Source organism: Lobosporangium transversale, assembly GCF_002105155.1.
Source record: "Lobosporangium transversale strain NRRL 3116 chromosome Unknown BCR41scaffold_73, whole genome shotgun sequence".
Taxonomy (NCBI): Eukaryota; Fungi; Mortierellomycota; class Mortierellomycetes; order Mortierellales; family Mortierellaceae; genus Lobosporangium; species Lobosporangium transversale.
Window position 1 is genome coordinate 131,004 of NW_019029051.1, and position 21,347 is coordinate 152,350.

The window sequence follows — 21,347 nt, forward strand, 5'->3', positions numbered from 1 at the left end:
ATCTGTGGCGAGTACATCATGCAAAGTTTTAACCTAATTGATATAGCTTACTATGTATATGGAACCAAAGTTCAATAGGACAAAGAGAGGGGTCTTTATTTCTGGACAGACGACATCTTATATACTATAAGATATCGTCTGCCCCACGTGAGTGGTAAATTAAATCATCGTATACGCTATATGGGTCTATTTGGTGCACATCACATCACTAAAGATAGCAATGCCAATGATGGCAGTCTCTCCAAGCAAGGCCCGATGGACAAGATGCTTAATTCAATTTCTCAGCCAAAAGTATTTGACCCTACGAAATTTGACGAATTGCTTGTCCGATTCGTTATCACAACAAAGCAGCCATTTACGATTGTCAAAAGCACTGCTCTCCAGGAGCTTCTAGTCCATGCTACAATGGCTACAGCATCTCAAGTAAAGCTACCGTCTGATGACACCTTGGCAACCAAGGTAAAACTATTATTACTATGATTATGATTATGATTATGATTATTATTACTCTTCAATTATTATTTTTTTTTTTATAACAAACATCAACCAAACACTGACAAAAAGATGGATTAAAAATAGGCTAAGCTAAAATACCAATACATGGAGCATCAAGTCATAAGCTTATTTGAGGATATTAACAAGGTATCACTGACCGTTGATGGCTGGACAAGCCCTTTCCAAGACAACTTCCTGGGGGTAACAGCTCACTGGATTGATCATGACTGGCGCCAACAAGAGCTGGTCATTGGATTTGAGCCATTGTATGGAGCGCATACAGGTGAGAACTTAGCGGAATCTCTGGCTAAGGTCATCGATCGATTTAAAATTGGTGACAAGCTTCTAAGTATCACCACCGACAATGCGTCAAATACACTATCATGCAAAACTGATTCAATAATTCATTCCCATGTGCATTTCTTTTTTTCATTCCTAGAAACTGTATATGCATACACCACTCATACTTTGGTTTAATAAAGCTCCCGTCTTCTTCTACGTCATAGTGATGCGTTGTGACATTAGCTTGTCTCATTTGAATAGCTAATGACTTTTTTGTTCATGCAGGTCATTGAATCAGTTTCACATGTGGTCTAAAATGTTGCCCATGACAACTTTTGGACGTCATTTAATGCCAGTAAAAAAAGGACTTTTCTCTCTTTCCTTTATGAACACCTGCTTAACTCTCTCTTAACTATACCTTCACAGAATATGAGACCCACTCCACAAAGGAAAGTCAACGAAGCCAGGAGGCTAATGATGGGAGGCATGTCTACTAGAGAAACTGCTGCTAGTGTTGGTATATCAATAGCGACGGCCACCAGGATCTATGCACATAATAAGGAGTACATGCCAGTCAATAAAGGCGGTCGACCAAGGAAAGTACCTAGAGGTATCATGCAGTATCTTAAGGCGAACATGAAACGAGGTACACTCAACTCTGCAGTTGAGGCCACCGTCAGAGCCAACCAGCTCATACCAGCGGCTGTTTCTGAGACCACCGTTAGACGACGGCTCAAGGAGTTAGGATTGACAGCAAAGAGGCGTGTACATAAGCCAGCTTAACGTCGACGGCATATTAAAGCTCGTTTGCATTTTATCAAAAAGTATAAGGAATGGACTCTGGAAGATTGGAAAAAGGTTATTTGGTCAGATGAATCGAAAATAAACCGAATCTGCTCTGATGGCGTGCAGTGGATCTGGGGCGACAATCCGGGACGCCTCACTCGCAGGTCGGTGCAAGGCACTGTCAAGTTTGGGGGTGGTAATGTTAAAGTGTGGTCATGCTTCTCATGGTACGGACCTGGATACATTGCAAAGATTGACAATAATATGGACGCACAACTTTACATCAAACTACTGCAGGAGGATCTACAGATGTCGCTTGATGACTGGGGCCTAACTAAAAGCGATATCGTCTTTCAGCACGACAATGACTCGAAGCACACGGCGAAGATTGTTAGGAAGTATTTGGAGTCAGTACATCTGACAGAAGAGGAAGGTACACTTCTAGAGTGGCCAGCACAATCCCCTGACCTCAACCCTATTGAACACATGTGGGCAGAATTGGATAGGCGGCTCTCTAGGTATCCGGAGCGAGCTAAGAGCTGTGATGAACTATGGGAGCGAGTATCGGTTGAATGGTACAGGATCCCAGTGGGCTTCTGCCGCAAACTCATCATAGGTATCCATAAGAGACTCCAAGCTGTCAGTGATGCCCATGGTTGGAATACTATCTATTGATGTAAGGTTATGGCTCACAAAAGAATAAAGATCTTTGGCCACCGAATGGGCACATGTGAAACTGATTCAATGACCTGAATGAACAAAAAAGTAATTAGCTATTCAAATGAGACAAGCTAATGTCACAACGCATCACTATGACGTAGAAGAAGACGGGAGCTTTATTAAACCAAAGTATGAGTGGTGTATGCATATACGGTTTCTAGGAATGAAAAAAAGAAATGCACATGGGAATGAATTATTGAATCAGTTTTGCATGATAGTGTATGTCCAAAATGATCCGAGAGCTTGAAAAGCATCCCAAGGCAGTAGAATGGTAATTCTCAGTCACTTTTAATAATGCTAGCGCATCTAGTAATGAGTTATCTCTAACGCTTCTCTTAAAAAAAATAAAAATAAATAAAAATAAAAAACATTAGGCCGCTCAAGGATGGCTTATACCATGTGCCATGCCTTGGACACATCATTAATCTGGCAGTTCAGGCGATTTTGGGCCCAAGTGGTTTGAATGACTTGGCTCCTGAAAATGACAGTCTCTACGTGAACAACAATGAGTGTGAGGATGCGGTTGGGTTAACGCTTGTAACGCTGAGTACATTACAGAAACTCAGAAAAGGCATTGTTAAGATCAGGTCAGTATTACTATATAATCTTGACTGCAAATATAAACTTGAATCATGAAACTTAACTATAAAATACCTTTTATATCGACTTATACATAGAGCTTCGCCACAAAGAATTGACAAGTTTGGCCAGGTCTGTGCTATCCTGAAATGCCCAAACCTTGAACTGAAAAGGGATAACTGCACACGTTGGAACTCTACTTTCATCATGGTGGATAGGGTAATAACGTTAAGGCTAGCCTACCAGAGCATGTGCCAGAACGAACCGTTTTTATCGGCCTTCTCCCTGAAAGACGAAGAATGGGGATACCTGAAGGAGCTCAATATTTTGCTTAGCCAGTTTAATGATATCACAGCGACGGTGTCTTCTAGCCTGGGATACCCGACAATCAACAGAGCCATGTCTGCTTACAACAACATGATCGACCACCTAGAAGATTATATTGAAAAAGAAGAGGATCCTCCACTAAAAAACGCAGCAGGTCAAGGGTTAAAGAAGCTTTTGCGTTATTATTCTAAAACTGATTCCTCAGCGGTCTATGCCGTCGCCACTGCTATGGACCCGAGGATGCGGTTTGACTGGTGGGAAGCTAACGAATGGGGTGAATATATTCAAAGCAGCCAAGACATGGTAACGAAGGTCTGGGAAGATGAATATTAGGGCAAAGAAGGCCTAAGTCAGCTTCCAGCTGAAGAAGAAGTGGAGATGAGACGCTATGGTATCAAGAAAAAAGGTGGAGAGCTTGAATTATACGTTCGAGAAGGAAGTTCTCTAGTTGCTAGTAAACATGAGCCTCCAGAGTTAGTGTACTGGCGATCACAAAAGGAGCGCTTGCCCAATTTGGCGAATATGGCAAAGGACTATCTTGCAGTCCCTGTGACATCAACCCCGACAGAAAGATGCTTTTCGCAAGACAAGTTCTTCCTGCCGCCTGAAAGAAAATAGCCTTAGCCCTACGACCAGTGCTCCTATTCGAACCATTCGAATCGAATTTGCCTGATATCGAATTCGATTCGAATAAAGTAAGTTCAAATTCGATTCGAATACGAATAGATAACAGGATTCGAATGCTATTCGAATGGTTCGAATGATTCAAGCCATTCAAACCATTCGAATCGAATAGGAGCACTGGTTGAAAGAGATGCCTTGATTGAGAATTATATAGTTTTCTACATAAGAGTATAAGCATCTCTCAATACTAGCAAATCAAATAAAACTTTTTACAATACAACTCTGAACCAGGGCTATGAATTATAACACTCATACCACTTCGCAATTCAAACCACCACGCTCCTATTCGAACCATTCGAACCATTGGACACTCGAACTATTCGAATAATTCGCGTCATTCGAACCATTCGAACCATTCGAATCGAATAGGAGCACTGGACCCGCGCTTGTCTTGATGCCGTCTTTACAAACAACATGTCCTAGAAATTCAGCTTCTTCTTGCATAAACGAGCACTTGCTTAGTTCAGCATAGAGACGGTTCTTCCGGAGGAGGGAGAGTACGCTGCGAAGATGGGCCAGGTGTTCATTCTTATTCTTGGAGTAAACCAGGATGTCATCCAGGTAAAGTACTACACATTTATCCAACAATGGACTCAAAGCTTGTGACATCATGGTGGAGAACGAAGCAGGGGCATTAGTTAGACCAAATGGAACAACATTAAATTCATAGTGGCCATATCTGCAACGAAATGCAGTCTTATGAGCGTGTGCATCAAAAATCCGTTGTTGATGGTAACCTGACATCAAGTCTAGTTTCGAGAAATATTTAGCATTCCGAAAGCGGTCGATAAGCTCGTCGATGCGCGGAAGTGGATGACGGTTCTTTCGTGTGATTCTGTTCAAACCACGGTAATCGACACACATACGAAGTGACCCATCTTTCTTTTTGACGAAAAGGACGGGAGCGCCATAAGGTGATGTGCTAGGCTTAATAAATCCTTTAGCTAAGAGTTCATCCAACTGTTTACGCAGCTCGTCGAGTTCAGCGATGGAGAGACGGATCACAGGGCGAACAGGTGGATCTGCGTTGGGGTCTGTTTCAATCTTCATAGAGTCACCACGATCTGGCGGAAGACCTGCAGGAAGTGAGTCAGGAAAGACGTCAGGGAATTCAACTTGGATAATAGAAGCAATATCAGGGTGCATGTTGGTGGCGGTGTTTGGTGAGGATTGAGGGAATTTAACTGTGGCAAGATAAATCTCACTGCCCGGCTGTGCTGCGACAGTTTGGAAATGCATGTGGCTCATAAGTAATCCACGAGACTTAGCTGTAATAGAGTTAGCTTGGAATCCTCTACATGACCAGCGCACGGTATTGCCATGTGAAGTAAAGTGAAGATCATTGGTGCGCCAGTCAATGTAAGGGTTGATAGCGGTGAGCCAGGGCTTGCCAAGAATAAGGTCGTAGTGCTTGAGTGGATAGACGAGTGGATTAAGGGTGTCGGAGTAAGTGTCACGCTCAAGAGTGATGGAAGCAGTGTGTTGGGAGATGGAGCGGTCGCCGTTAGGAAGAATGATTGGAATGGGTGAACAGGACTGTAGAGGAATGGAGTGCTGCTTTTGGAATGAGGAGCTAATGACATTGCCCTCGGTACCGCCATCAATTAAGATTCTGGCAGGGCGACCATTGACAGCACCAAGGAATGTAAGTAGGGTGTGAGCTGCAATGTCCACTGTGAAAGACTGTAGTCGAACAGTCTTCTTACGTGAGCGGCGTAGTTGACTCTTGGTGGGCAGAGAGGGTGCTAGAATAGAGCGAGGCCCGAGTGGGTCCAGGTCCACTGTCTCGAACATTCTAGGCACCGTTGGGGGGGAAGATGACAGTGTGGCCGTGTGATCATTGGAATGTGGGTGAGGTTTTAGATTAAAGTTATCTGTGGCACATGGTTCATTTTTAACATTTTTAGCTTTTTTCGTTGTTGAGCAACTTAAGGTTTCAGGCGAATCACCAGTAATAGGGAGTGTGTGCATGGCAGAATTATTGAGTTTACTAGATTTATTATGCTCATTGGCAAAACCTAACTCTGACTTGCTAGTACTCCCTCTGTCCAGAAGAGAGGGAGAAGTTGCTGCAGCGACCAAGCTCTGGACTAAGCCTGGCCGCTGGAGGCTTTTCCCGACGGAAGGTCTAGGACATCGCCTGCAGATGTGGATAAGTTATTAAAGTTGCGAGAACGTCGACCAGGACACTCATTGGCCCGGTGGCCATCTTGTCGGCACTTAAAGCAAGCGCCTCGCTTGATCAGCTCAGATCTTTCATTGGGAGTGAGTGGGGAGAGGAAGCCTCGGCCATGGAACTGCTTCCTCAAAGCATTGAGTTCCATCCGCAGGTTATCCACCTCCATAGCCATGGGATCCCGAGCGGACTGGAGTTGAGCTGCAACCGCAGAAGACTGTGTTCGGGGCAGCGCGGGCCTGGGTTACACCGTCCGGCTGAAATTGGTAGACTCTATCGTACTGTTCCGCAGCCGCAAAGAGTTGGTAGACTGTCAGGGTTTGTGTGACCTGGAAGGCACGCAAGAGTTGGTTCAAGGCAGGTGGACACCCTTGCACAAAGCAGATGAAAGCAAAGTCTTCGATTGCCTTGCGTCCTCCTGCCGAAGGCTCATCAGCTAAGAGTGCCGTGAGGAGTTCGCGGGCTTCGGCAACGTAATCGGTGACAGTAGTACTCATCTTAAGGGAGGACAGGCGAAACCGGATGAGTTGAGAGAAACCATTGGGGACGAACGCATCCCGGAACCCTTTTTCAAAGGTGTCGAACGATGCATCGTCAGAGATGCCTGCGCCGTTAAACCATCGGGCCGCGTCAGGCCCGAGGAAGGCTATGGCTACAACCGTCTGTGCCGAAGCAGGAACAGAGGCACCAACGAAGAAACGACGCATAGAGCGCAACCAGGTGTTGGCTGAGAAGCCATCGCGCTTTCCCTCGAACTTGTCGGGTTGGGGGTACTTGAAAGCGGGGGTCATCACAGGGTTGTCGGTAGTGAGCGTCATGGAATCAAGGATTAGGGCTAAATCTTCCACAGAGAGCAGGTTGAAAGTAAAATCGAGGAGGTAGGGTGGTACGGCAGGGGACAGGGGGACAGGGAAACCAGGGACAGGGGGCAGGGGACAGGGATGAAGGTCGGGGATCAGAGTAGCTTTGCTACCATGTAATAATTAAGAGAGACAAAAGATGATTTTATTATAATTATTAAAACAAGCCTTTTTATAGGCTTAAGGCTATATACCAGTGCTCCTATTCGATTCGAATTCGAATCGTGATAAATTCGAATCGATTCGAATAAGCCATATCCTGGTTCGATTCGAATGGCTCGAATGGTTCGAATAGGACCACTGGTTACGCGTAGCGAAAACATGGTCCTTGTACTTTACACCCAATCAAAAAAAAAAAAAAAAAAAAAAAAGTTTAAAATTATCATTTACTATTGTGCCAATAGTTCGAATAAATCGAAGGCTCGAATCATTCGAACCATTCGTATAGCATTCGAATTTTGTTATCTAATCGAATTCGAATCGAATTTGAGCTTACCTCATTCGAATCGAATTCGTATCAGTGAAATTCGATTCGAATGGTTCGGATAGGAGCACTGCTATATACTGTCACATGGCTTTTGTACACGCCTCTTTGCTGTCAATCCTAACTCCTTGAGCCGTCGTCTAACGGTGGTCTCAGAAACAGCCGCTGGTATGAGCTGGTTGGCTCTGACGGTGGCCTCAACTGCAGAGTTGAGTGTACCTCGTTTCATGTTCGCCTTAAGATACTGCATGATACCTCTAGGTACTTTCCTTGGTCGACCGCCTTTATTGACTGGCATGTACTCCTTATTATGTGCATAGATCCTGGTGGCCGTCGCTATTGATATACCAACACTAGCAGCAGTTTCTCTAGTAGACATGCCTCCCATCATTAGCCTCCTGGCTTCGTTGACTTTCCTTTGTGGAGTGGGTCTCATATTCTGTGAAGGTATAGTTAAGAGAGAGTTAAGCAGGTGTTCATAAAGGAAAGAGAGAAAAGTCCTTTTTTTACTGGCATTAAATGACGTCCAAAAGTTGTCATGGGCAACATTTTAGACCACATGTGAAACTGATTCAATGACCTGCATGAACAAAAAAGTCATTAGCTATTCAAATGAGACAAGCTAATGTCACAACGCATCACTATGACGTAGAAGAAGACGGGAGCTTTATTAAACCAAAGTATGAGTGGTGTATGCATATACAGTTTCTAGGAATGAAAAAAAGAAATGCACATGGGAATGAATTATTGAATCAGTTTTGCATGATAGTGTATCTTGGGTTGATACGCCAGCGATGGCTGCCAAGGTTGATCCTATAGCGCGTGGCTTTGGAGGAGGCCGTTTCGACGGAAGATTTGGAATTCGACGTGTGATTTCATTCATAAAAGTGCCTATGGTACTGACCCTAAGGACTTTAGACTTGTCTTTCACAAAGCGCATAAGAGGATTGAATTTATAATCCTGATCTTTGTGGTGCTCGATTTCGAGAGGTGTGTCCGCTATCCGTCTGGTGTATTCTGTATAGGCCTCGACTGGGCAAATTTTCTTGTCGTTAGGGTGTCTACCTACGAAGGTCGACTTTATGATGCGCTGCCCATCGCGTCGCTCCTTAGGGAAGACTATGGTAAGGAGAAGACCCTTTTCACTGGTCTCTGACTTTGACACATCGATGCAACCGATATCATCTGGCCGGAGAAACGCACAAACGCCTAAGAGCCAGCAGAGCTTGCGAGAGAGCTTAGGCATATCAAGATCCACATTGTCCTCCATGCGGAAGTATGAAAGGATGGGTGAAATGTCGAGTGCGGATACGTGCTCCATTTGAAATACGCCAGTACTTTTCATTGCTGCCATGAACCGCTGAAAGTAGATATTGCCTGTGATCACGGATGTGTCGTCGTAAAGCTTTAAGATGGCTGATTTTTTGTTAAGAGTGGTATTCCTACTCCAAGAATAGATAATCCGCGCATGGCATAAATAGTTAACTACAGCAATTGCATTTGGCGTACTAGGGTCGAAGCCTTCTTGTTGAGCCCATACTGCGAAAGCCTCTTGAGTTGGCAGATATTGTCGACGTGTTTTGCTGTTGGCACCTGCTGAATCTAGTAGAGTGATAGCGGATGGTGAGAGTCCTGCATCTAGATCTTTACGTCGCCTCTTATTCTCCATGCTGTCAATGACCAGAGTGGATTCTTGCTGAGGAGATCGCTTGCGCTTCCGACGGCTGGTAGGACTGCTTCCCGAGGGATCGGGATTGGTGGTGCTACTGCCATCTCCTTGATGGTTGGGAACCATATTGCACTCGGCCACCATGGGGTTATTACTGTTGCTGTCAGTTTCTGGGTCTGTATCCTCTCCAAGATGATTGATAGAAGATTCCATGGGGGGCAAATGTAAAGGTTGCCCATCTCTGTCCAGTTGTGTTGAAGGGCGTCTATCTTCAGAGCATCTGGATGGAATTTCCATGAGACAAATGTCGGTAGCTGTTTGTTCTGTGCCGACGCAAATAGGTCCACCTGATGTGGCCCCCATTGGTGTTCCAGTTGTTGAAAGAATGGGCGACTGATCCTCCATTCCAATTGCGATATCATTCGCCGTGACGGTGCATCCGCTGGGTTGAATGCAGATGGGATGTATGTCGTCCGAAGTCGAGTCCCCGTTGCTAGGCAGTGACGCCATAACGTGTCCGCTAGTCTCATTAGTTCCGGAGACCTCGTCCCTCCGAACCTGTTGATGTGTGCAATCGTTGTCGTGTTGTCGCATATGATGTTGATCATTTTGCCCTGTGTTATTGGTAGTTGAACAGCTCGAAGAACTGTCTGTAGTTCCTTCCAGTTGATGTGGTGGTCTTTCTCTTGTGGAGTCCATTTGCCACTCCATGTTTGATTGTTGATCACGATCCCCCATCCGGTGTCCGATGCATCCGTGTATATGTCCATTTGTGTCTGTTGTTGAATCCATGACAGACCATTCCATGACGTCAATTGCTCCTTCCACCATTGAAGGTTCTCCTTGGCTGGTTCCGTGAGGGTGACCGTGTCCGACCAAGAAGCTCCCTTGGCTTTTAGTGCTGTGTTCTTGAGGTGAAGCAGATTCCGTGTCATGAATCGCGCTGGGAACACTGCCATAGATGTTGCCATTGCTTTCCCGACGAACGAAGAAAGTTCCCTTAAAGAAGTGGCGCCTTTTCGTAGTAGCTTTCCTGCCTCGCGCCGTATGTCCCTGACTTTGGATTTCGGAACTGTGACAGTCATATCCCGGGAGTTGATGGTGAAGCCTAAATGGTCTATTTTCTGTGACGGGATCAACGTAGACTTGGCTTCCTTGATGAGGAATCCTAGCGCTGCCAACTTGTCTTGCACTAGTTGAGTGAACTGGATTGATTGTTCTTTGTTCTTGGCTAGGATTATCAAATCGTCTAGGTACGCTGATATGCGAATTCCTCGTCGTCGTGCCCATTTGAGGAAAGGCTTGAGAACTTTGGTGAACACTAGCGGAGAGAGTGAGAGCCCGAAGGGAAGTGTACGGAATTGAAATTTCCGGTTCTTCCATTGGAACTGTAGATAATGACGATAATCTGGATGGATTAGTACGTGAAGAAATGCGTCTGATAGGTCGATGCTTGTCATAAAGTCGTTCTTCTGTAACATTGCGCATACTGTCGTCATCGTCTCCATTTTGAAGTGCCGCTCTGAGACGTAGGCATTCAACGGTCTTAGATTTAAGACTGGACGAATGTCCCCGGTTTTCTTGGGGATAGTGAATATTCGGCTCTTGAAACCAGGGCCCGAAGCGACCTCTATTGCTCTTTTGGCTAAGAGTGCGATTACCTCTTGATCGATCGCCTTCTCTTCCTCCGCTGCTACTCGAGCTTGGTACGCTGTTGAACTGGATATCGGTGGCCGTTTGTGGAAAGGGATTTTGGATCCCTCGGAGACGACCGACTTGACCCATTCGTTGTCGGTTATGAGAGCCCATGCTTCTCTGTAAATCTGTAAACGGCCACCTACTGCTGGCCTGCAGTCTGTGCCTGACTTGTCTGGTTGGATTGAGGGGTTTGGTAGCCTCGGCCTCGGCCTCGTCCCCCTCTCCTTGGATTTTGGCCTCGCCCAAAAAAAGAACCATTGTCATTTTGATAGTGGGCGGTCTGAGTTTGACCCGATGGATGAGATTGGCTAGAATTAGAAGTGGGTCTGTAAGTATTTGCGCTAAAGAAACTCCGGTTTTGAGTCCTCCTGTTGTACGCCCGTTGTCTTGTCGGGTTAGTAGCCTGACGAACACTCTTTGCCAATTTGCTGGCTTCAATGAAGTCTGAAGTAGAGACAATTGGTGGATCAACTGTGTCCTTGGTGACTGAAATTTTGTGCGCTTGGTAAACAAGGTCCTCCCTGTCGCTTGACATTTGCTGTGCAAGGTGTGCAATATGTTCACGCATTGTCTGTGCGAGCTGTAAACACGCTTGTGCGACCGCAGGGTCAACTTCGTAGGAAAACATTTCCGTGGCAAATTGATCAAGTGGTCTTGTAAGGTTTGCCAATCGTGATTGATAGCGTGAGATTGTTTTGTCCATGGAACTGTGGTGAGAGGAAGAGTCGGGCCAGTCAATGAGTGCCGATTTGGGTGCAGAATAGGTTTGGGTTGTGTTTTTGGCAAAAGACTGCATCTCTTTAGCCATTTCTGTTGCATATGCAAGATCGTCTGCACGGTTTCCAGATTTATGTTTGAAAAAATCTTTCCCGTCCATTGCTGGGTAGTGGACGAGAATGGAGTCGTCAGGTGTAATTTCGTAAGCTGGTTCTTTTGGAACCAAGTAGGGGTTCGATCGACTGGATTCAGAGCTAGTCGAGAGAGCCTCAAGCCGGCTGGTGAGTGTAGCCAGCTGGCTCTGGAGAGAGTGTATAATTGGATCAGAAGTGTCATACTCGCTCATTTGGAACTTCAATACGCTGGATGTGTTCCTGAGCGAGAAAAAAGAAGATAGAGAGTAGATCAGAGCGAACGCTAGATTTTATTTATTTTATTTTTAGTTTTTTCTCGGTCAGAAGGAATAAAAAGAGGTCACACATATGGACCATGGCTACGAGGATAATGTATGTATTACATATAATTGTATGATGGATGATGGGAATAAAAACGCGTGTACGTAATTTTATTTTTAGTGAGCACATCCTATTGCCACTCTTTTTTTTTTCTCACACATCCATCTTTCTTTCTTTCATCCCTCTTCCTCTAAGCATTTCTCTTTCAATCTTCACATTAACGCCAACATTCTTGCTCAGTTCACTTTAATCAAATTCGCTCTTGCTGATTTACTGTCAATTACTTTTTTTTTTTTTTTTTTTTTTTTTTTCAGTACGCAATTAAACCAAGATGACTCAAAAAATTAAGCTCTTTTGTATTCTCGACGGCGACTCTTCCGCATTTGAAGTCCAATTGGATGCTGATGACTCAATTGCTGCTCTCAAAGATGCAATCAAGAAGAAGAACGAACCTCAATTCGACGACATTGCAGCTGGCAAATTGAATCTCTTCCACGTCTCTGTTCCTGATGAGGGCGCTACAATCAATCTCGCCAATATTGAATCAAAGGAGCTACTCACCAGAGCAACAAGCAAGATCTCAAAGATATTTGGCACATCGCCTCTGCCTGAGGAGACTATCAACGTCATTATTCAGCGGCCATTGGAAGGTAAGGGATTGGCTATTTGTTCTCAAACTTTTGTGTATGACATCATAGTCTGCAATTGCGTCTTTTTGATTGCTGCTTCCATTTTGAGCTTATTTAAATTCTAATTGCTTGCTACTGCGGCATGCAAGCATTTAATTACTTGCCATGTGGTGACGCTTGTTCTAATCATTGATTATGTCTAATGATCCATCGTTTTTTATTTTTGGTTTTGCATTATTGCGGTTTAGATCCGTCTACTTCCACTTCGAGTAAGACTCATTTGTTTAATTGGTTCTCTTCTTTTTTCAAAAGGTTAATCATCGCACATGTGCTTGACGACTCCCTCTGATGCTTTTTCTTTTTCTTTTTCTTTTTTTCTTGCCAATTTCTATCATTGCTTCCTTTACCAACAGACTCGGAGAAAAAAAGGAGGGCCGATGACTTATGTAAGCTAATTCTCCCTTAATGATTGGAAACCGATTCTTTATTTTTCTCTTCTGACAGGTCTTGCTGTTTTTTTTTTTTTTTTTTTTTTTTTTAGTGCCGCCAGTTTTGAAAAAGAAGAAGTGGACCGTCAATGGACCGATCAGATTCGACGCTGTTAATCAAGTCTACTATGTGGATCCTGCGGAACATGACGACAATAAGAAAATACTACAGAGCGTTTTTGACCGCGAGATAGTGATGCTCATAGGCGCACGTGCCTCTGGAAAAACAACACGGTTGTATCGACTTATCACCCAATTAACTGACTTTGGGTATCGCTGCCTCCCGTAAGCCAACTTCCGCGAAAATGGATAAAGTGGATGCAATTTATGTGCTATTGTACCGGTACTAACCTTATATTTTTCATTTAGACTATCATTTGAGGAAGTTAACGTTCGCAATAATGAGTCTGATTTCTGGGGGACTTTTGGTGATGCTCTTCGTTTCAGCTATAAAGCGGTCAGTGTTATTACAACCCAACGAGAATTCCTCAATGCTTTCAGTCAAATTGAACTCAAGGACGAGAAGTTTGTCATCTTGATTGATGAGTTTGATGAACTGTTCAAAGCAGGTGATGAAGTCAGAAATATTTTTTTGAAAACACTCCGAGCAATGAGTAGAAACAATGCCTACGCCATTCACAGTGTTATCGTATGTGGAACCTTTAGTCTTCAGCGCCTTCGGACAACAGATCAACACATATCCCCGTTCAATGTCAACAATACTATCAGGAACCCGTATTTCACTCTTGATCAAACGCAGCAGCTCTTTAATGACTATGCGAAGGATGAGATGATTAAAATAGATGATGAGATTATTCGAGACATACACTGGAAGTCAAATGGGTATGTTTTTTAAGCTTAGTTAACTCTCCACGAGTTGATGTGCCATTCTAATACAATGAATTGTGCTCAATGTCAATAGTCATCCAGGAATGATTTGTCTTTGTGGACGCTCCATTCATGAGGATCTTCGCTCGAAAGTCAACGGCTCGACGAAATGTCTCGATTACGATACATGGCAGGACTTCTCCATAGACAATCAGAATGAGAGGATGTTTTCGTACCATACTTTTAGAAGGATGGTTGATTCACTTTTGAATGAATCAGCTACAGATGCTGTTAATCTTCTCCGAACAGATTTTATTGGGTATCTCGGCGATATATCTATCACAGACATGGAACAACAGAGATTGGCAGACTTCCTAACTGCAGAAGGGGTGCTGATAAGACTTGATGGCAGTAACTACCGTATGGCCTCAGCATTCATTGACTCGTTTGTGAGGAGATATATTATCCCATTAAAATATCCTCACGCTCCTTCAGAGTCACCCCCAAAGAAAAGAGGAGGATCATTGGATATTCTAGAGATTATGAAGATTGCTCTTCGATTTTTCGATAGAGACTTGATTTTGCAGGCGGAAGATCGATCATACAAAAGATCGGGGAGAACAGTTAAGGTTATGGGCGACTACAACGCCAGTGTCCCTCGAGAAAGCGTCTATGACACGGAATTGATGAGAGTTCTCACCAACTGGCTAAACAAAACAAAAAAATATGAGATCATTGGCCAGTGGCACCTCCGTGAGCTTGAGGACCACAAATATAGTGATATTGTCATCAAGAAAGCAGGAGAGCCGACGGTTGTTATCGAGCTTTTGGCTACAGGAAGTCAATCTTCTATTAAGGACCATATCAGCAAGACGTCAACTTACAAACGTTTACTCTCAGCAGAAGAAGCTTGGGTTGTTCATTTTACCTGTGAGGACGACTATTTTAAGCACCCATACTGGCAAAACGACGCGGAACTGGACCAAGGGGTGAATTTGGTGCATTTCTGGCACGATGGGGATTTTAATACAGTGCGGATGAGTGCTCGCTGGAAGGACAGTGGCAATACTCAAAGAATTGACAATGAGCTGTTGACTGTCTAACAGCAATTCTATTTTTTTTTTACCCAACATTGTAAGGACGTCCCATTTTGTTGACATGGGCTTTATAATTTTGCAGATCTGTTTAAATAGCTGTTACTTTGTATATTTCGCATTGATTGCATTAAAACACTCTCTCTTCATTAATGACCAACAATTTACTTTATGTATCTATACCTTAATCTATACACTATCATGCAAAACTGATTCAATAATTCATTCCCATGTCCATTTCTTTTTCTCATTCCTAGAAACCGTATTTGCATACACCACTCATACTTTGGTTTAATAAAGCTCCCGTCTTCTTCTTCGTCGTAGTTATGCGTTGTGACATTAGCTTGTCTCATTTGGAAAGCTAATGGCTTTTTTATTCATGCAGGTCACTTTTTCAGTTTTGCATGTGGTCTAAAATGTTGCCCATGACAACTGCTGGAAGTCATTTAATGCAAGTAAAAGAAGGATTTTTCTCTCTTTCCTTTATGAACACTAGCTTAGCTCTCTCTTAACTCTATCTTCGCAGAATATGAGACCCACTCCACAAAGGAAAGTCAACGAGACATACTTTATTTGCTCAAAACCTATTAGCGCTCCTGCTTGTTTCTGATAGCTTTTATTACTTTGAAATTTTCCTCTCATTTGGACAATTTTTTAACCATCGTTTTTTTCCACCTATCAAAACCTCGTATTGCCCCCCTTCGCCCTAATGACTGCTAGCATCCGCTCAGGCATACTTCTTATCAAATTGCGGCAGACCTCCTTCGGCGTCTCCTCCTCCCATATCTGGCCCACTCTTTCCCAGAGTTCCAGCATGCCTTCTGGAATGGTCCCATGTTCGCGAATTTTTTGATTTAAGTGATACCACAAATGCTCTATAGGGTTCAGGTCTGGTGAATTGGCAGGCCATGTTAGTATTCTACCTGACGCCCTTGTCAATCCAATAGAGGCAAGGTAGGTTGTGACTCTCTTAGCCGTATGCTTAGAATCATTGTCTTGTTGGAAGATAAATTGCTCTGGATCAATGTTGTACCAATCCACAGTATTCAATAGCTCGTCCTGGAGGATACGAATATACAGCTCGGAGTCCAGCGTGGAGTCGATCTTGGCCAAGTAGCCTGGCCCATCCCACGTCATGCAGCCCCAAACCATGATCGAACCACCACCATGTTTGACTGTGGGCGAAACTAACTTTGGGTCAATATCGGCCGCCTTCACCTTTGGTTCTTTATTTGTTTCCACCCAAACATAGCGCATGCCATCAGGAGATATCCTACAAATTTTGGACTCATCGGACCAAATTACTCGCTTCCAATCAGCTTCGGTCCAGTCTTTGTGCTGGAGAGCAAAGTCCAGTCGAGCTTCCTTTTGACGTTTTGTTAGCCTAGGCTTCTTGACGGCTTTTTTAGCTTCCAGGCCTATATCTCTCAGCGCCCGACGCACCGTATTAGCTGACACCGGATCTTCGTTCTCATCGTTATAGAGTCTGGTAGCATGAACATGTCACGAACAGCAAGCAATGTCTAGCTCATGAATTGATGAATGACTTTTGTCTGATTCGAATCTGAAAAAGATAACGTGTGCTTGATTAATTTGTTCCGCTCATTTCCTTCACTCATGCAAGCGAAATCACTATAATAATTTTGTGCAACATAGTATTTCGCCCATATTTCTAGAGCATTCCTTGCAACAGGATATTAACTAGTATAAATAGGTCTACTTTCTATCTAGTTCTGCAGCATAGTTCCCCCTGAATAAAGATACCTTTATTGCACCCTTAGATCCCCCTACAGTGGTCATCAAAAGTCATTCAATGATTTTGAATTTTTAACATTCTCATTCCTTTTCTTCATTCTCATCTAGCATGTGGCTAGTATATTTGGGGTAGTGCATTTGTTCCCCACACCTCATGATTACTTTCATGTCTCATTCCCAATTATGACTTCATTGTGAAATAAAACCAATTTCAATTTGACCTGCCTATTGAATGACTTCTGCTGAATTTTAATGTTGATTGCAAAAAAAACTTTTTCACTTCTCTTTTTTCTACCAAGATTACCTTCAGCTATATCTTCATACACCTCTACTTACAATTAACATTCCACATCGTTTAGTATTTATTATGAGGACGCTTTCTATGGAAAAGGTACAAAATGCTCAGGCCTTACTTCGACAAGGGAAGTCTACAAGCGAAGTGGCAAGGCAACTTGGTATCTCTATTTCATCGGCAATAAGGATCAGGAGGGACGTCAAGGACAATATTCCTAAACCCAGAATGGGCAGACCCTCATTGGTTTCCCCTGCTACCAAGAGGGTTATTGCACGCGAGGTTGATACGGGGAAACTTAGATCCATTCTGGCAGTTCAAGAATACATCAGATCGAGCCATGGAGTGCATGTCAGTGTAGAGACTGCCCGACGCTATCTAAAATCAGAGGGTTTGAAAAACTATGTCCGCCCATTCAAGCCTAGGCTGACAAAAATGCAGATTGCGAAAAGGAAGAATTTTGCCCTCAACCACCTTGACTGGACTGTTGATGACTGGAAGCGAGTGATGTTCTCGGACGAAAAGCTTTTTGAAAGGCTAGGGTCCTTAGGAGGAAGAACACAATATAGGCGACCCGGCCACAGGACTTTAGAAGATCGAGATGTTAGAGAGAGATCAAGGGGAGCACATAACAAACTTATGTGGTGGGGCTGTATCACTTATCATGGTGTAGGCGATGGTTGCAGGATCCCTGTCACAGTTGATTCCTCTTTATATGTTGATGTTCTACAAGATTATGTCCTCGGCTCATGGAAGTGGTATGGCCAGGACCCTGAAAAGTTAATTTTTCAGCAGGACAATGCAAGTGTTCATACGAGTAGGATGGTTAAAGAGTTCTTAATTAAGTCACACATTACCACTTTGGAGTGGCCTCCAAATTCTCCTGACCTCAACCCTATCGAGAATGTATGGGCCTACATGGATCATCGGCTCAAGGGATATGAGAAGGTACCAAAGGATCCGGATGAACTATGGGAAAGACTACAGGATATCTGGACATCTATTCCACCTGACTTCCTTGATGAGCTATATGAAAGCATGCCACGAAGGGTAGAGGAGCTACATCGCATGAAAGGAGGTCGTACACATTACTGAAGAACAGAAAAAAAAACAAATAAAGCAAAGCTGATTTTCTTCAAATGTCATTCAATGAGATGCCAATAATTGGCATTCATCTAAATTTTCAATTAGCAACAGGAGCTCATTGTCATTGTAGTAGGAGTGACATTGTCGATGGTCGAACTCGCTACGTAAGTTTCATTAGCGACAAGCAAAATCAAATTGGAGAAAGGAATGAGAATATCGAAATTCCTAATTCATTGAATGACTTTTGATGACCACTGTAGAACACTACCTTGACTTTTGCAACTCATTCCTCCATGCATAGTTTGCCTGTCAAGCCAAGTCGCGTCTCCTAGTTTTCTAGCTCCGTGAATAGCTCCAAGGATTCTAGAAGAGCTATAAACCAATAACCAAGGCTTATAGTGCCAAGGAACCTTGAAATAAGATTGCACCAGACATCTTCCTCGGATCCTGTGTATTAAGTTAACTCAACACTTGGAGTTCCGCATGTGGTAAAAGTCCTTAGGAAATTTTTGAGTAAGCTTTATTTAGAGTTCTTGAAGCGTGTCTCCTCTTCAGTCAAACAAGTATAAATATGATAGACTTGTAACATAGTAAACCTCAGTCTGCAATAAAACTATTCTTGAATCTCCAATGTTCATTCATGTTCCTAAATCACTTTCCTTCTCTTGCAATCGTCCTGTCAGTCCTTGACACGAAGAAGTCTCTGGGCACAATTTTGACAAGGTGAAAACAGCTGCCGAAGTGGCTGAGCACTGTTTTGACAAGGTGAAAAGAGCTGCAGAGCTGTTTTGACAACAGCCGAAGTCTCTGGGCACAATTTTGACAAGGTGAAACCAGCTGCCGAAGTGGCTGAGCACTGTTTTGACAAGGTGAAAAGAGCTGCAGAGCTGTTTTGACAACAGCCGAAGTCTCTGGGCACAATTTTGACAAGGTGAAAAGAGCTGCAGAGCTGTTTTGACAACAGCCGAAGTCTCTGGGCACAATTTTGACAAGGTGAAACCAGCTGCCGAAGTGGCTGAGCACTGTTTTGACAAGGTGAAAAGAGCTGCAGAGCTGTTTTGACAACAGCCGAAGTCTCTGGGCACAATTTTGACAAGGTGAAAAGAGCTGCAGAGCTGTTTTGACAACAGCCGAAGTCTCTGGGCACAATTTTGACAAGGTGAAAACAGCTGCCGAAGTGGCTGAGCACTGTTTTGACAAGGTGAAAAGAGCTGCAGAGCTGTTTTGACAACAGCCGAAGTCTCTGGGCACAATTTTGACAAGGTGAAAACCGCTGCCGAAGTGGCTGAGCACTGTTTTGACAAGGTGAAAAGAGCTGCAGAGCTGTTTTGACAACAGCCGAAGTCTCTGGGCACAATTTTGACAAGGTGAAACCAGCTGCCGAAGTGGCTGAGCACTGTTTTGACAAGGTGGAAAGAGCTGCAGAGCTGTTTTGACTACAGCCGAAGTCTCTGGGCACAATTTTGACAAGGTGAAACCAGCTGCCGAAGTGGCTGAGCACTGTTTTGACAAGGTGAAAAGAGCTGCAGAGCTGTTTTGACAACAGCCGAAGTCTCTGGGCACAATTTTGACAAGGTGAAAACCGCTGCCGAAGTGGCTGAGCACTGTTTTGACAAGGTGAAAAGAGCTGCAGAGCTGTTTTGACAACAGCCGAAGTCTCTGGGCACAATTTTGACAAGGTGAAAAGAGCTGCAGAGCTGTTTTGACAACAGCCGAAGTCTCTGGGCACAATTTTGACAAGGTGAAACCAGCTGCCGAAGTGGCTGAGCACTGTTTTGACAAGGTGGAAAGAGCTGCAGAGCTGTTTTGACAACAGCCGAAGTCTCTGGGCACAATTTTGACAAGGTGAAAACAGCTGCCGAAGTGGCTGAGCACTGTTTTGACAAGGTGAAAAGAGCTGCAGAGCTGTTTTGACAACAGCCGAAGTCTCTGGGCACAATTTTGACAAGGTGAAAACAGCTGCCGAAGTGGCTGAGCACTGTTTTGACAAGGTGGAAAGAGCTGCAGAGCTGTTTTGACAACAGCCGAAGTCTCTGGGCACAATTTTGACAAGGTGAAAAGAGCTGCAGAGCTGTTTTGACAACAGCCGAAGTCTCTGGGCACAATTTTGACAAGGTGAAAACCGCTGCCGAAGTGGCTGAGCACTGTTTTGACAAGGTGAAAAGAGCTGCAGAGCTGTTTTGACAACAGCCGAAGTCTCTGGGCACAATTTTGACAAGGTGAAAACAGCTGCCGAAGTGGCTGAGCACTGTTTTGACAAGGTGGAAAGAGCTGCAGAGCTGTTTTGACAACAGCCGAAGTCTCTGGGCACAATTTTGACAAGGTGAAAACAGCTGCCGAAGTGGCTGAGCACTGTTTTGACAAGGTGAAAAGAGCTGCAGAGCTGTTTTGACAACAGCCGAAGTCTCTGGGCACAATTTTGACAAGGTGAAACCAGCTGCCGAAGTGGCTGAGCACTGTTTTGACAAGGTGAAAAGAGCTGCAGAGCTGTTTTGACAACAGCCGAAGTCTCTGGGCACAATTTTGACAAGGTGAAAACAGCTGCCGAAGTGGCTGAGCACTGTTTTGACAAGGTGAAAAGAGCTGCAGAGCTGTTTTGACAACAGCCGAAGTCTCTGGGCACAATTTTGACAAGGTGAAAACAGCTGCCGAAGTGGCTGAGCACTGTTTTGACAAGGTGAAAAGAGCTGCAGAGCTGTTTTGACAACAGCCGAAGTCTCTGGGCACAATTTTGACAAGGTGAAAAGAGCTGCAGAGCTGTTTTGACAACAGCCGAAGTCTCTGGGCACAATTTTGACAAGGTGAAAACAGCTGCCGAAGTGGCTGAGCACTGTTTTGACAAGGTGAAAAGAGCTGCAGAGCTGTTTTGACAACAGCCGAAGTCTCTGGGCACAATTTTGACAAGGTGAAAAGAGCTGCAGAGCTGTTTTGACAACAGCCGAAGTCTCTGGGCACAATTTTGACAAGGTGAAAACAGCTGCCGAAGTGGCTGAGCACTGTTTTGACAAGGTGAAAAGAGCTGCAGAGCTGTTTTGACAACAGCCGAAGTCTCTGGGCACAATTTTGACAAGGTGAAAACAGCTGCCGAAGTGGCTGAGCACTGTTTTGACAAGGTGAAAAGAGCTGCAGAGCTGTTTTGACAACAGCCGAAGTCTCTGGGCACAATTTTGACAAGGTGAAAACAGCTGCCGAAGTGGCTGAGCACTGTTTTGACAAGGTGAAAAGAGCTGCAGAGCTGTTTTG

General features: G+C 44.2%; 2 protein-coding genes across 2 annotated transcripts; one reads left to right on the plus strand and one right to left on the minus strand.

The window, feature by feature from the left end:
* The first annotated feature begins 12,238 nt into the window (after window positions 1–12,238).
* On the plus strand, window positions 12,239–15,165 carry BCR41DRAFT_426654 (P-loop containing nucleoside triphosphate hydrolase protein). Its single transcript, XM_022030757.1, has 6 exons — window positions 12,239–12,582; window positions 12,810–12,830; window positions 12,975–13,007; window positions 13,103–13,334; window positions 13,419–13,892; window positions 13,972–15,165. Exons 1-6 carry the CDS (start codon window positions 12,264–12,266, stop codon window positions 14,978–14,980), a joined length of 2,088 nt encoding a protein of 695 aa, XP_021875675.1. The 5' UTR covers window positions 12,239–12,263; the 3' UTR covers window positions 14,981–15,165.
* Window positions 15,166–18,783: 3,618 nt separating this feature from the next.
* BCR41DRAFT_402015 (hypothetical protein) lies at window positions 18,784–21,234 on the minus strand (the record flags this gene model as incomplete). The annotated part of the gene is made up of 1 exon (XM_022029267.1): window positions 18,784–21,234. A coding segment is annotated over one exon (2,451 nt), but the record flags the coding sequence as incomplete, so codon positions are not given.
* Between the last annotated feature and the right edge of the window lie 113 nt (window positions 21,235–21,347).

Coding starts and splice junctions, on each gene's coding strand:
- BCR41DRAFT_426654 (XM_022030757.1), top strand. CDS start 12,264: ATGACTCAAAAAATTAAGCTCTTTTGTATTCTCGACGGCGACTCTTCC. Junction 12,583..12,809: donor TATTCAGCGGCCATTGGAAG/GTAAGGGATTGG, acceptor ATTGCGGTTTAG/ATCCGTCTACTTCCACTTCG. Junction 12,831..12,974: donor TCCGTCTACTTCCACTTCGA/GTAAGACTCATT, acceptor CTTTACCAACAG/ACTCGGAGAAAAAAAGGAGG.